At 44.1% G+C, this 16,217-nt stretch overlaps 1 protein-coding gene across 2 annotated transcripts in view; it reads left to right on the forward strand.

The window, feature by feature from the left end:
- Nucleotides 1-12,497: 12,497 nt before the first annotated feature.
- Nucleotides 12,498-16,217, forward strand: part of PPP2R1B (protein phosphatase 2 scaffold subunit Abeta) — a 44,118-nt gene continuing 40,398 nt past the window's right edge. For both annotated transcript variants that reach the window (XM_012926926.3, XM_004585049.4), the window contains exons 1-3: nt 12,498-12,653; nt 13,388-13,478; nt 13,836-13,936. In XM_012926926.3, the coding sequence (XP_012782380.2) occupies nt 12,540-12,653; nt 13,388-13,478; nt 13,836-13,936 (306 nt within the window). In that variant the 5' untranslated portion in view covers nt 12,498-12,539. The remainder of the gene's footprint in view (nt 12,654-13,387; nt 13,479-13,835; nt 13,937-16,217) is intronic.

Consider the following 16,217-nt stretch of genomic DNA (forward strand, 5'->3'; position numbering starts at 1 on the left):
CAAGTTGAAGGTCTGGGCAAGGCACTGATGACTATCCTTTCCTTTTTTGCCTTTCCTAGGATATTTTGAAATAAGAATTCACTGTGATTCTGTGGCCATTATCAAATAGCTCTATTTTATTTATTTTTGGTTCATTATTTTTTTACAGCAAAGATCCAGCTTCTGTATTGTATGCCACTGATGGATTTCAGAAGTTGTCTGGTATATTTGTGAATCTGAACATTGCCTTTCCTTTTTCCAGTTTATATAGCCATGTGATTCATGCTACAAATGAAATCAGGAAACAGTACAGCATTGATGCAAGATTATTAGTCAATTCGTTTGTCTTCCTGGTCCTTGTGCTTTATTTCCTCTGTCAATGTTTATGTTACATACTTACTGTATTTTCTGTGAAAGAAAAAGTTAAATAAATCTTGATAGTTTGGTTTTCATTTTCTTAAGGTCCCTTTTTCTCTCTTGCATTGAGCTTTTATGTCTTTGTTGGAAATTGAACATCAAAGGAGCTGAACTCTTCCTATCTCATCTCCATCCACACCCCTACCCTCTACCTTTTGGTGTTAACTTGTCTTCAATGGGCCAAGTAACCCAGAATGTTTAACCAGACAAGACTAGGAAGACGTCTGTGACAAACCCAGTGAAGGTTAGTTTTATTTTACCTATGGAAAATCCATGTAGGCTAGGAAATACTGAATATTTAAATGGTGTACTTAAAGGAGATTTAGATCCGTCTTAAATTTTTGGGTTGAGATTTCTTGGACTGTAAGATTCTCTGCCTTCTGCCCAGCAACTTCTGATTGCCTTCTGATTGGATCATTGTTTATCATTTTTCTTTCCTAAGAACCAACATGGTTTGGATGCTTTGATTAATACAATTCCAGAAAAGTTCACAGTCTCCGTTTCTTTTTCTTTGTCTGGAATGATAAATTTCCCTGTTACTTTTAAGAGTGAAGTCTCCCTCTTCTGAGAGGTCTGTCTAGGTTTCAGACTCGTGGACTTGCTTCCTTCTCTGAGCTTTCCTGAGGACCCAGGCTCTTTCCTAAAAGCATGAGACCTTGTAAACTTGTCTCCCAAGAATGCTGTTGGCTTATCCAGGAACGTTTCTCTCTCTCTCACACACACACATTTCTGTATAGTCCTGGTGCTCAGAACGTTTTTAGTACTGGGCCTGCTTATGGACAAAGAATAAAAAGTAGATAGACACCTGAAACCAAGAGGCAGTGGTTGATCTCTGCTTGGCAGGGGTTTTCAGACTACAGAATATGCCATCAGTCCTGCAGTACTCAAAGGGTAATTTGGAATCTGCATGGGGATCCATATGTGTACATTTTAGCAATTTTGAAATACATGGAGCTCTGTACAAAGACTGATTTTTCTTAGTGTAATTTCTAAGAGAAACAGGACACCTTAATTGACCATTTCTATTAATTTTGAAGGGTCAGACCTAGCTCGAGAGAGTGAGTCACATGTCCTCTAGATGTGAGGGGACATTCAGTTCCTGCCAACTTAATGTCCTACTGGGAAAAGGAAGTTTTAACTGCAAGATAAATTGGTAGTGAAAAGTTCAGATAGAGTAATACTAGGTAGCAAGGGATGTTTCAAAATCTAAAGCTAAAGGAGGAAAAATAAACTGTTTTGGCACAGTACTGGTATTTGAACAAAATTTAGCCAACAAATCTGATAGATGAGGGAAAAGGGAAAGTGAGGTTACCATGTGAGATTGTAAAACTGTGACAAGGACTGGGGATTTCCTATTGTAGTTTTTGTACAATAAATAGCTGGTGTTTAAGAATTAGCTTAAATGTCATCTTCCTAAGTATGAGGTATTGTTTTTACAGTTTAAGTGAATTTTCAAGTATCCATATTTAATGCAATAGGGGTCTTTGTTTTACTTGTAGTTTGTGAACTTGTCCTGTTACATGCCAAGAAAAAATATATGTATAAATAAGTTACTTTATGGTCCAACTAGGCGGAAGGTTGTGTGAGTTAAGACATGAATTCCACACTAAACTTGTGATGACTCTTTGACCTTCACATGACTGCAGAGATGATGTTTAGAAACTGGCAGCTTTGACCTTTGGACATTTTCACCCATGAATCTTAAGGTGCCAGTGAGAAGGGCATGCTGCTGGATTTCTTTGCTCACAGCTTCAGCAAGATTGTACTCAATGCTGAGGAAACTGTAACTTTACATAAAATTGCAATTCTCAACCAGGGCTGCTCAAGATAATCACCTGGGAGACTTCAAAAATTTACCACCATCTGGCAAATGTGATTATGCAAAAAATAGTGACTAGGCAAGGGGTGGGCCTAGTTACTGTTTTATTTTCTCAGAAACTCCCTACGTTATTTTCCTAATATGTTACTGGAGTTGACCACCATTGTACTGGATAAAGACTGAGACAACACTAATATCACAGATCAAAGACAGTTAAGCAGGCAAAATGTTTGGCCTTCTCCCCTGCAAGGACTCTCTTCTGTACTTACTTTGGGTTCTCAGATCTTGCTTTGCCCCATCTCTCTCTCTCTCTCTCTCTCTCCCCCGCACTGCTTTCCGAGAAACAATGAACTAACATGATTCTGAAGTACGCTAATGAGTGTTAATGATTTACCATAGTTCTCTTCCCATTGATCTGCTCAGTAAACTGAATGGTAACACATCTGGCAAAAAAGAAAAATAGCAATTTCACACCCATTTGGTATTTTATTGACTGTATAGGTGGGAGGAGTTGGAGCCGTCAGAGGCAGCTTTCAGGAAGATGGCCAGCCTGGCCTTCAGGTGCTGTCCGATTTTTTGGCACTGCCTGGCCCGCTCAGGTAAGGCCCTGTGTCTGTCTCAAGTAGGAGGACAGAGGGAACAAGTGTGTGTGGCTGGTAAGCCCTTGTGCTCAGGACAGGTTGGGGGAGCCTGCGCTATGTGTTGGGGGTTGAGCTTGGTCACTTGAGATGTGAGGATGGTTAAGGTAATCTTGCCTGTATTACTCTGCCTCTGGTCTTCTGCAGAGAACTGCTCGTGCTCCTGCTGCCTGTCTCAGACACGCACACAAAGGTTAATCTCAGTGTGTTCACTCAGCCTAGGAGACACCATTCAGGAGTTGGTCTTCCCCTTACCTTGTTTTGCTTTTGTGTCTGTAAACCTCTCTGGTATTTCTGATTTTGTAAACTCTGGTTTGTTGTTTTACTGACTGTTGAAATGCTAGTGGAGATGCACTTCAGAAGGAAGCTGGCTGGCTGCTTACCTGTATAAAAGAACCAAAGGATTTTTTTTAACTCAACCATTTCCTTTGGACTCTTTCTACATTTGTATTCTAAAAGTCAGCATTTACTGAAGCTGTTCTAAGAGCATCAAGGTTTAAATCTTTTGCCACTTCAGTTTTTGTTTCACTTAAAAAGGTCGCTGACAGTTGAAGGCAACCTGATCTGCCATGCCGTTAGGGAACAGTTTCTAGTGTCCAGCAGAGGGCACCCTCTTCTTATGAAAAATTTCAAAGTCCTTCTCTCCCACAACTTAATTTTGTTAGAATGTTTGCTGTATTCTTGGTGTAATTCCAGTATAAGTTGATATATCTGAGCTTTATTAAGGATTTATTTGAGTATCAAAGTGTTGGGGTTGGGATTTGGAATTTCCTTCTATCTGCTGGTTCATTCCCCAAATGGCTGCAATAGCCAGGGCTGGGCCAGGCAGACCCCAGGAGCAGAAATATTCCACCGTGCTCTTTCACATGGGTGGCAGGGACCCAAGTACCTGCCTTGAACTGACACTCCAATATAGGATGCTGACTGACTTAATCCTCTTCATCTCAATGCCAGCTCCTGAGTTGCATTTCTTTAGAAAATCTCTTCCTACATTGCACTCATGTGTTGCTGTAATTGCAAACATTTCCTGGAGGAAATCATGTTAACAGAATGAATTGTTCACCTGATTGGTAGACGCTCCACACGTAAGTTTTTTTCAGTTTTGTTTGGGATCAGTTGATTGTTTTCACTTGTAGTCAAAGTTGTTACCGGTAGCGAAGGGGAAGCAGCTGCTCTTAGGGGCAGTTACCAGCCATTTGTATGTCTTCAGTTTTCAGATATGAGCAAACTGCATCACACACACAGTCCTAACTTTATCCTACTAATGTACTGATGTTGTCAGAGCAGCCTAAAGCATATAAATGTCTCCGGCTCTTTCCTTTAGTTGCCAACACATAAGTCATAGCACTGTAGTTCAACCAGGGATGAAAATGTTTGGCTGGTCCTGAGGCTACAAAGTAAAAGGCTTCAGAAAAACTAGGATTTCTTTCTTTGTCTAGGCCATGGGTGAGAAGCAGGCATTTACAGAAGGAAGTAGATTTGCATCTCAAAAGTATAGGGTAAAGGCAAATTAGGGTCTTGAGATACAGACAACTCAGCCAGATATAGAAGGGGATTCCCTTTGTGTGTAATACTTGAGCTTGATCTTAGAAACGTGGAAGTTGTATGAGTTTTGGGTTATTATTTTGTTGTTGTTGATGGTGGGTTTTTTTTTAATTTATATGTCAGATTTGCTCTGTAGTAAGGTAATATAAATGACAGCTAACACACATTTACTATGTCAGTAATATCTCAATTTGCTTTTTGCTCACATGGTCCTTGCAACAACCTTATGAGTTCATTAACTGTCATTAACCTCTTTTTGTAGCTGGCGAAACTGATGCTCAGAGATGTTATTAATCGTCTTTCCCAAGATTACTAGGGTAGAAGGTTGTAGACCTAGGATACAAACCTAAGGCTCTGACCTCAAGCCTGTCTCTTAACCATCACCTCATATATGCTGTTTAATGATGTTGCTAAGTTGGCGATCCTTGACCTCTTCCTTTGTATGTTGTACTAGGGAACCCAATAAGGATTCAATAAGTAGTGTGAGAACAGGATGTCGTTAAAGTTGTTTCGCTTTTATCACCTGCTTTGTCTGTTTCCAGGACCTACTGCCTCGAAGTTGTCCTAGTAAGTGTGCAAATGGTACATTCAGTCTTGAAGGGGCTTTCTAGAATGCTGGACTCCAGCTAATTTTAATCACACAGCTAGATCAGAGAGGGAGTTGATTTCCTTAAGTCCTAGAAGTTAGTGGAAATTCCGGTTTCTGATTACAGTTGCAGCTGGATTCCTGCCGAGGTGTGAGCCCTGTGCACTGGGGCTCTGGCTCTGTTCCTTTCTTGCTCCTGTGACTTTTCTCCTAACAGTCCTGGGAAAAAATATCATCTCTGGAGTTGACCACAAGCAAAAAGCTTTCAGGGGAGCAGGAATATCTTAAGTAGGCCCTGCTTTTACTAAATCAAATCTCTGTCTAGCTAGAGTCTGTGGGGGCAGTGTGCCCAGATGCTGGAAGCTACTACTTTTGCTGGCTAGCTGTAATACAAGACAGGGTGATAAGAATCTTATAAAAATAAAAATGGAAGGAAATCTGGACTCGACTTAGCAGGATTGGACAGGGAATAGCTAGGCAGGAGGACCAGACTATATGCATCTGTGGAGACCATGGGAAGGATGTGCCAGGGTTAGGCAGCAACAGTCTATAGTGTGTTAACCAAGAGCCAGGAGGTTGGTTGGTTTCAATAGGTAGTAGTCTTTGTCGTTCAAAACTCAAAAAACTGAAATGTTATGTGGAATACTGTATTCAGCAGAAAAGGAACACCAATGGATAAATGGGTGAGATTTGAGTAAAATCTGGAGCTTGGTGAATAGGCAAAAATGAAATGCAAATGGATGCACTTTACAATGAAGAATTTCTTTTCCATTGTTCCCCAGGTACCCAGTTATCTTGGTCTAATCAACTGGTTATATTGGTTATGTGTGTCCTTCTAGAGACTTCTTAAGTGAGTACAGCACATGTATATGCATTTTACTTTCACACATGCTGTCATACCATGTATACCGTACTGGCTACTTTTTAAAAAATTTAAGATAATTTTTAATATCATTCAGGAAGAATCTATCATTTCTGCTTAAATTATATATGCAGCTTCAATAACACTGTGCACCTTGCATTGTCACTACTGTTACAAAGGGTGTTTTTGTTGAACGGTGTATAGCATCTGGCAAGCCAACCAGAGGTTCTGTCCTGAGATCATGAAATCCCATCATAGGACTCAAAGTCCTAGAGCTTTTGAGAAAGGTAGTCATGCTGCTCAAACTATCTCCAGATTTACTGTAGTGTAAGCCTGCCTCGTGGGTAGAGGAAGTACCAGCTCTGACTGTACATCTTGAGCAAGGTTCTCCAGTTATTGCTAGTCCTGCTTGCATTTGCCATAAGTGCCCTTGGTAATAAATGACACAACTTCTAACATTTTCATAGTGCCTCCCACCAACAAAGCACTTTACTTTATGGCTCTTACTCCTCACCAAAACTCTGAGAGCTAAAACACCTGTTTTACCAATAAAAACATCTAGATCATTTTCACTCAGGTCCTCTGATTATACCTTGTGTCATCCTTTCATTTTTTCACTCTGGTCCTGCCTGTTGCCAAGCTCAATTTGGAAGGTTTTCTTATCTGCATTTACTTCCCTAGTAGATAAGTAACTATCAATGACTAATATTGGAGAACTCTACCAGCCACTAATTAAGCATTTTATATGAATTATTTAATCTTTTAACAGGCATATAAGTAAATGAAGTAAGCTTACCAGTTCAACTCTGAAATATAGATTCAGAGAAGTTGTTTACTCAGTGTCACACAGTTGGTAATTGGTAGAGCTGGGATTTCAGTCTGTATCTTCCTGGCCTGTCTGTCTGCCTCTCAGTTGAAAAGGAATTTTAGAGAAACAGGGTGAGCTCTTGTTGGCTGGTTCACTTCCCAAATGGCTCTGATGCTAGGGCTGAAGCCAGGAACTCAGTCCGTGTCTCCTGTGGTGTGCATAGCCAGAACCCACCAATTTGACTGACAGCGATGCTGCTGCCTCTAGGGTCTGATTACCAGGACGCTGGGGTCAGGAACTAAAACAGGGAATTAAGAGGAGAAAGGCTGATGTGGGGAACAGGTTTTTTTTTTTAATTGTTATTCTTTATTATTAGTACTTGTTTGAAAGAGTGCTCCCAATTGCTGGTTCATTCTCAGAATGCCCGTAACATTCAGAGTGGGCCTGGCTGATGCTGGGAGCTAGAAGCTCAGTCCTGGGGGCAGGACCCCAAGTCCCGGAGCTGCCATGTGTTGCCTATCAGAAGTGCACATTAGCAGAAGGCTAGAATCAGATGTAGAGCCAAGGCTCAAATCTAGATACCTCCATATTGGGTGCAGTTGTCAAGCCAGAGTTGAAACTGCTATGCCAAATGCCCACCCTGGACTTGGCATCTTAGCTGCTAAGGTAAATGCCTCTCCCCTGAGTATACTCTCTTAGCCACAGTGTGTATGTACCATTCTGAACTAGAACTGACCATCCCATCTTTCTGTTCCAGTAATTCAAATTTTCCCCTGGAGACCCTCGAGCTTTTTTTGTTTTGTTTTATTTTGCTTTGTTTTTGTATACACAGGGATAAGCTGTGAAATGGAGGTAGGGGGAACAAACAGGTGGTCACTGTGTCCTTGATGATCATGATGAGCTCCATAGCTATTTCTGATTCACTGTGCGGACTTCAGGTAAAGTCGTTTGTTTTTTGTCAAAAGTATTCTAGTCCATATTCCTTAAACCCAGGAAGGTGGAGATATTAAAGGGTGAATATTTCACTGCCACACAAGGATAATGTTCTTTGCCTAAGTTTCAGTTTCTGATGTTACTCATGCTATGGTAATTGTTACTACTCTAATGAATCAAGGTACAGACCCAGCAGCCAGTTTGCCATGGTCATCTTACTAATGGGGTCTGCATGTACAGACTCAGATTGCACCCATGTTGAACTTGTACAGATTTTACTTCTTTTTTGTAAGATTCATTTATTGTTATTGGAAAGTCAGATTTTTTCTTCCTTTTTATTTTTTGACAGAAGGAAAGACAGGAAGATCTTCCATCTGCTGGTTTACTCCCCAATTGGCCACAATGGCCGGAACAGAGCTGATCCACAGCCAGGAGCCTAGAGCTTTCTCTGGGTCTCCCATGCAGGTACAGGGTCCTAAGGCCTCGGACCATCCTCTGATGCTTTCCCAGGCCATAAGCAGGGAGTTGGATGGGAAGTGCAGCAGCTAGGTTATGAACCTGTGTCCATATGGGATCCTGGCACATGCTAGGTGAGGACTTTAGCCACTAGGCTACCGTACCAGGCCTCAGACTTCTTTTTTTTGTATTATATTTTTATGACACCAAAAACACACTCTTATTTTCAACTATGCTGCCTATTGCCAATGAGAAAGAATTGACCATGATCAGAGAGATCAAAGTTATGACTTTAGATGCCCAACAATAAACAACAACAACAGAATGTCAAATAAGCATCCTAAGTACTGATCTCTTGAGTTACAGAAAAATAAGAAGCCAACAGACTTGACTTCTTGAACTTCTTCCCCAAACAGTTTAGTAGGACACCTCTGTACCTAGGATTTACATTGTGTTAGGGTTTGTAAGAAACCTAGAGGTGATTTAAGGCATATGGGAGGATGTGCATATGCAAGAGGCTCTACGAACTGGTAAACACCGTGCTGTTTTATGTGAGGGAGGAGGTAAGCATGGGCAAATTTTGTTTTCTAGTAGTCTCCTAGAAGCAATTCCCCTGCGATGCTGAGGAACCACAGTAGTAGGAAATGCACCTGTATGCCCCGGGTACATGGACTTGGGGTTGTTTACCACTCCTGTGGTAGCCCTGTGGCAGAGGGGAACAGCCTGGGTCTCTGGACCTCCTGCACTTGTCCTTCTCCACCAATGGGGTAGTTGTTGAGCAGGGCAGCATTTGAAGGAGTGTTGATGTCTAAAGACACGGGTGGTAAACATGAAGCTGGAGATTGGGGAGGACGTTACTGAGATACTGATGTCATTGTGATGTCTGCAGGACTCACCCTTTGCTGTTGTTGGGGGCTGCTGTCCACACAAGAATTGATGATGGCTGACTCCATCTGTATGTGCACGCTTCCTCCTAATCTGTGTCTTACAGGTACTGAGCAAGTCTAACCCTGTCTTCCCTTGATTAACTTGGGACTCAGTGAATCAAGTTTTTTTTTGTTGTTGTTTGTTTGTCAGTGTCAGAACTTGGTGCTTGTGCGCTAAGTACGTCACGCTGTTTGCTGCAGGCTGCTTCCAATCCTCAACCTAGCGTGAGCTGTTGGCTCTAATAATCCGTGGTCACTAGTTTCTCATGAGATGTACATGGTAAGTAGAAGGGTCCAGAGGGAGCAATAGAGAGGAGAGGAGGATATGCCAACAGCTCTGTGGCACAGTGCTGTAGTGATGGTGTTTGGCTAACTTCCACAGAGCTAGCCAAAGAGGGATCATCTTTTTAACCTGACGAAATCACAGCTGATGGGGTGGAACTGCCTCTTGATCAGTAGTTGGGGCTGTCACTTTTTCTAAATAGAGATGGTCTCCAAGAGAGGTCTCCAAAGAGCTTCCAGACTCTTGCTTGAGCAGATGCTTGTTTACCAATAGCGAAATTATTTTCCCAGATGAACTTTTTAAATCAATGACTGTAAAAGTCAGTGCACATTAGAATCACTGGGGGACACGACAATGTCTAGCTTCATTCTTAGTAATTCAGTAGGTGTGGGATGCTGGAGGCCAAGAATCTGCATTTTAAGCAGTCCTCTTTCTTGTGTCAGATGGTCAGTGGACCATACTTCCCAAAAGACTGCTTTAGTATTTGGCCCAGTTTTTGAAATAACCTCTTTGTGTTGGAGTCTGGTTTAATCATTTTCCTTATTGAAGAATTTATTAGCATCTCCATGTTTATTACCTGTTTTATTTTCCCAGCACCACTGTAACTAGAACTAGGAATTAGAAGTGGCTAGTTGCATTTTATTGGGAGTGAGGGGGTGGAAGGTGGGATGGAGGCAGAGGGAGAGGTATAGCATGATGAGTCAGACAGAGGTGGGATTTGAAGTCCACAACTGATGACTCCTAAACCAGGTAATTTTCTCAGCTTGTGATTTCATTTTTTTTTTCCCCTCCCGCCTCCGTGATTTCATTTTTAATCATAGGTATTCCACAGATCTCCCATTCACTGTGCTTGGGTAAGCAAAGCACATTTGTGTCTTAAACAAAACACTTTAATGTCCATGTGCCGATTTTTGTCAGCATATTAGGGTTCTTCCATCCTTAAACTGATATCTAGCTGTTAATATGCTGGAACTGATTTCATCTGCTTCTCTGTATACTTCCTTTATAATTTGTGAAGTCTTTTTCAATATAGAAAGGAACAGATTTCTCCATACCAATAAAAAACCCTTCTGATTGCCTAACATAGGAAAGCTTTTAACCTTGTGTCCCTCAAGCTGGAGTAGGACTCCATGAAGATGATAGTTTTTTTCTTTTTTGACCCAAAGATTTATTTTTATTTATTTATCTGAAAGAGTTAGAGGGAAAGACAGAGTGAGCAAACTCTCCTGTGCCATGGTCCACTCCCAGATGGCTGCACCGTGGTCACAACAGCCAGAGTTGAGCCAGGAGCCAAGAACTTCATGCAGGTCTCCCATGTGCGGGCAGGGTCCCACGCACCTGGGCTGTCCTCTACTGCTTTCCCGGGCCATTAGCAGGGAGCTGGATCAGAAGTGAGGCAGCTGGGACTCCATGGTGCCCACATGGAATGCCAGCATCACAGTTGCCTGCTTTACCTGCCACAAAGCCAGCTCCCTGGATTTATTTTAAAAGAAAAAAAAATCCCCAAAACTTTCATTCAACTTATTTTTGTTCCAGTGTTACTTACACCCATAGATATATTATAGAATGTTATTTTACTTGTAGTGCTTAGCTAAACAAACCAAAACAGCCTTACAGAGGAAATGTAAATGAGATCACAAAGCTAATAATATTCAAATTAACATTATAGTAATGTAATGTGACAAATGCTAAATTTTGCTAAAAAAGCAAAAATAAAAACTTGTTGTGACTGTGGTATTGCCCGTGAATGCTCAGCTTTTGGACCTGGCATGCCTTTGACATGGAGTGACGCATAATGTCTTTGTTTTTCTCACTGCTTTGCCGTGTGGAGACAACAGAGCTGTCCCCTGGCACCACTGGGCTTTCATTTTGTGCATGAAAACAGCATTTACCTTTCACAGTCATCTGTTCTGCTCTCGCTATCCCGCAACAGTCAAAACAGCATTGGGACAGCAGGTCACTGAAATCACACAGCACTGACGATTTACAAACAGTACAGTGCATAATTATGCAAATCTAAAATAAAAGTAAAAATGAAAACAAAAGAGAATGCATCTACAGACCTAATTGGAGAAATCTGCTCAGGTCTGGTTCATCCCCAGCTTTCAATACTATCAGAAGCTAAACTCACAGAGTTTACTCTTGGGAGTCCTATATTTTTTAGTTAAAGCCTTGCCTTCTAAAGTGTGTCTATTAATAAGTTTACCTTGGTATTAACAAGACACACGCGGAATGGTCAGTCTGTGGTCATCATAGGTGTTACCAAGCACAGAGAAAGACAGTATATGCTAGCTTTTCTGTGCCGGGGGAAATGAAAACCATCCCTTCCACTTTACAGAGAAAGGCCTGCACTTTATCCCACCGCTGGTTTTGAGAACACCTGGAGGTGTGGGGAGGCCAGGCCGGCCCCTCTGCTAATAGCAAAGGAGCCCCCCCCCCCCCCGCCCAGTTTGCAAGCATTAAAGCTTGTCCTAGTTTTTGGCTTGATGTACTTCTTTGCATGCTAAAGAGCTAAAAAATGAGAGGAAGAAAATACAACAGAAGGCACCATTCCAGTACCAAAGTGAAACACAAAAACAAGAGAGCAGCATGTTTTTAACAGCTTGCGTGGAAAAAATATTGACTGGGGAGTTTGGACAGCACTGTTCATTTTCTCTCGCCGCCCGCGTTATTTGTCTTCCAGGGTAGCAGCCAGATACAATTCTGGCTAGCAGGCTCAAGGAAGAGGTGGCCGGGTTCCGTGGAGAGATGAAGGCTGGAGACCTGGTGGCTCTGGGCCAGGATGCAGGCAGGGGAGGCGCTAAAGCTTGCTTCCTCCTGACCTCGGGCACCCTTTTTGGCTGGCCAGAGTCCTCCAGGAGCACAAGGCACTGGTCGCTCACGGAGGCACCTGGCTCCGCTACACCCACAGGATGAATTCCTGCCCCTGTCTGTTGAGGCTGGGGAAAGGGCATGGGGTTTCTGTTCGTTTTCACACCCCATCTTTCTTCTGGAGTTCGGACCTACACCTTCTACACTGGAAGTCGGGCGGGAGCCCACATCAGCAGAGCAGAGGCTGGGTTCCCTCATCTCCACAGACCTGGCCTGGAGGCCGCAGCCCAGCCTGCAGGGGCGCAGGGCGGGGCCTGGACAGGGGGCGGGGCCTGGACAGGGGGCGGGGGCTGGCAGCGGGGCGGAGCCTGGACAGGGGGCGGGGGCTGGCAATGGGGCGGAGCCTGGATAGGGGGAGGGGGCTGGCCAAGGGGCGGGGCTTGGCAGCCGCGGCGACCATCCGGAGGAGAAAGAACATGGCGGGTACGGCAGGACCCGGCACCGGCCTGGGGGCAGCGGGCGGAGATGGAGACGATTCGCTCTATCCCATCGCGGTTTTAATCGATGAACTCCGCAATGAGGACGTGCAGGTACTGGATTAAGGCGGGGATCCTTGGCGGCCCTGGGGACTTGCGCGATAGGAAAGAAGAGAGGGAAACCCAGCACCTCGGTGAAGGAGGCCGGGATGGGGGATTGAAAGAGCCGAAACTTGAAGGGGAGGCTGGAAAGACATTTGCGGGGCTGTGACAAGAAGCCCGACCCTGCTCTGGCCTCTCCGGCGCCCCTGCTGCTCCGGCTTCTGACAGCCCCGGGCGGTTGCCCGGGCACCGGCTTTCTGCCTGGGCGTCCGTCTGTGGAGCCACGGGGAGCTGGGCACCCTGCGGGTCGGAGGGTGCCAGGGGCCCTTTGAGGTGCAGCCCAGCCTCTTCCCCCAGCCCTGGAAACTGGCTGAGCCTGTTGGGTTGAAGGCCGGTGGTGTGGCTGAGGGAACCTGAGTGAGGCGGTGTGTGTGCCCTGCTGTAACTTGTGTTCAACCGTCTCACCTGCTTCGCTGCTGCCAGAGTTGTGTCTTTTTGGGTGCCGTTTATTCGTTAATTGCTTTTTTTCCCAGACCCTTTAGAGGGCTCCCCCCCACCCCAGGAAATCTTCCCTCTGGCCAATAAGGCCATGTTAGTGTCTTGCCTTAAGATCTGAATGAAAGCTTAGCCTTATTCCTACACCTGTGTGTGGTTATTTTACCTTGTGTGCACCTGTTGTCTTTGGGACCCATTGCAACAACCATTTTTAACCGTGTTTTTTGTTTCCCCAACTGTGTTCTTTAAAGCTCCGACTCAACAGTATTAAGAAGTTATCAACAATTGCTCTAGCACTTGGAGTAGAGAGGACAAGAACTGAACTGCTGCCATTCCTTACAGGTGTGTGAATCTGTTTCTGTTTTCCTGTGACTTTCAGGTTTTTGTCACTTTTTCTGAATTTGTCTCTCATAGTGTCGTGAAGTATTAACTTGAGCCTGGTGCTTTTTTGTGCAAAATAAATAGAACAACAAATATGGTAATGTCGTGGCAAGATCTATGCAAACACTGTTTAGCTAATAGGAAAGTCATTGATATGAAGCTGTGAATTTCTGCTTTACCGTATAGATCAGATCCAGGACAGTTCACTGAGAAGGAAGAAAATGCTGCTGGGATTGGAATCGGGTTTTCTTATTGAAACTATTGCTGGTTTTATGTGAGTGTCCTTCTTCATGAGTACCTGGTTGTTGTCATTTCCAGATACAATTTATGATGAAGATGAGGTGCTGTTAGCTCTGGCTGAGCAGCTGGGAAATTTCACCGGCCTAGTGGGGGGACCTGACTTTGCCCACTGTCTGCTGGTGAGTATTGTATGCTGCCTTCTGCCCTGCCAGAACTTTTGCAGTATAACTGATACATTGTTTGGGATAGTCATACTGCAGCTTAGTCTCACTCAGATCTTTTTATGGGTACATGCGCATAATGTTACGATTGAAATAATATAATGAAAGTACTTTGGACTCAATCCTGTCTTAATTTTTTTCTATGAATGGAAGAAATTTTTGTCTGCCTCTGTAGACTTATTAATGTAGGTTGTAAAGAGAAGAATGATTTGATTGTTTTAGTGGTCTCCCCCTGCAAACATTGAAGTCTTTTCTTACTCAGCAGTGTTTTGTCGTAGTAGTATGATTTTTGCTTCTGAGTTACTCTGTGACTTCAATCAGTTGATGTTTATTGAAGCCTGCTCTATTAGTCCTATTGTAAGTTATAATGTTAAAGAAGGCCATGCAAATAGAATGAAATTTTTGTTTTATTGTTTGTTTGTTTGTTTGTTTTTTCATTTGAAAGGCACAGTTATAGAGTGAGAAGGAAAAACAGATCTTTCATCTGCTGGTTTACTCCCCAAATAGCTACTATGGCCAGAGCTGGGCCAATCTAAAACCAGAAGTAGGAGCTTCTTCCAGGTCTCCCATGTAGGTGCAGGGTCCCAAGAACTTGAGCCATCCTCTTCTGCTTTCCAGGGAATCAGCAGGGAGTTGAATGGGAAGTGGAACAGCCGGGACTTGAACCGGTGCTTATATGGGATGCTGTTGCCACAGGCGGAGGCTTAGCCTATTGTGGTACAGTCAGTGTAGGTGCTGAGATCTTTGTTTTTATTTAACAGATACTAGGGTACAGTCTATTTTAAAAATTGCTTTTATTTTTATTGGAAAGTCAGATATACAGAGAGAAGGAGAGACAGAGAGGAAGATCTTCTGTCTGCTAATTCATTCCCCAAGTGGCCACAACAGCTAGAGCTGAGCCAATCTGAAGTCAGGAGCCAGGAGCTTCCTCCGGGTCTCCCATGTAAGTGCAGGCGCCCAAGGCTTTGGGCCAGTCTCCAATGCTTTCCCAGGCCACAAGCACAGAGCTGGATGGGAAGTGGGCTGCCAGGACATGAACCGTCACCCGTATGGGATCCTGGCACATGCAAAGTGAGGATTTTAGCCACTAGGCTAACTGTGTCAGGCCTAGAGTAATCTTTTTTTTTTCTTTTTTTTTTTTTAAAGATTTATTCATTTTATTACAGCCAGATATACAGAGAGGAGGAGAGACAGAGAGGAAGATCTTCCATCCGATGATTCACTCCCCAAGTGAGCCGCAACGGGCTGATGCGCGCCAATCCGATGCTGGGAACCTAGAACATCTTCCGGGTCTCCCACGCAGGTGCAGTGTCCCAAAGCATTGGGCCGTCCTCAACTGCTTTCCCAGGCCACAAGCAGGGAGCTGGATGGGAAGTGGAGCTGCCGGGATTAGGACCGTTGCCCATATGGGATCCCAGGGCTTTCAAGGCGAGGACTTTAGCCGCTAGGCCACGCTGCCGGGCCCAGGCCTAGAGTAATCTTAAATGGGGTAATATAAGCACATATAAATTATCAAAATAATAGGAGAAATTAATCAGGGTGATCAGGGGTAACTTCTTTTTTTTAAAGATTTATTTATTTTTATTGGAAAGCCAGATTTACAGAGAGAAGGAGAGACAAAGAGGAAGATATTCTGTCCAATGATTAATTCCCCAAGCTGCTGCAACGGCTGGAGCTGAGCCAATCTGAAGCCAGGAGCCAGGAGCTCTTCCGGGTCTTCCATGCGGGTGCAGGGTCCCAAGTCTTTGGGCCATCCTGGACTGCTTTCCCAGGCCACAAGCAGGGAGTTGGATGGGAAGTGGGGCATCTGGGATTAGAACCAGTGCCCGTATGGGATCCTGGTGCGTGCAAAGCAAGGGCTTTAACCGCTACGCTATCTTGCTGAGTCCATCAGTGATAACATCTTAAGGGATGGTGTCTTAATTAGGCCTTAGAAATGATTAGGTTGGGGCCCGGTGCTGCGACCTAGTGGCTAATATCCTCGCCTTGAACATGCCGGGATCCCATATGGGTGCCGGTTCTAATCCCGGCAACTCCGCTTCCCATCCAGCTCCCTGCTTGTGGCCTGGGAAAGCAGTCAAGGACGGCCCAAAGCCTTGGGACCCTGCACCTGCATGGGAGACCTGGAGGAGGTAACTGGCTCCTGGCTTTGTATCGGTACAGCACCGGCCGTTGTGATAACTTGGGGAGTGAAGTCATTGGACAGAAGATCTTCCTCTCTGTCTCTCCTCCTCTCCAT

The sequence above is a fragment of the Ochotona princeps genome, chromosome 4 (genome assembly GCF_030435755.1).
Source record: "Ochotona princeps isolate mOchPri1 chromosome 4, mOchPri1.hap1, whole genome shotgun sequence".
NCBI classification, from domain to species: domain Eukaryota; kingdom Metazoa; phylum Chordata; class Mammalia; order Lagomorpha; family Ochotonidae; genus Ochotona; species Ochotona princeps.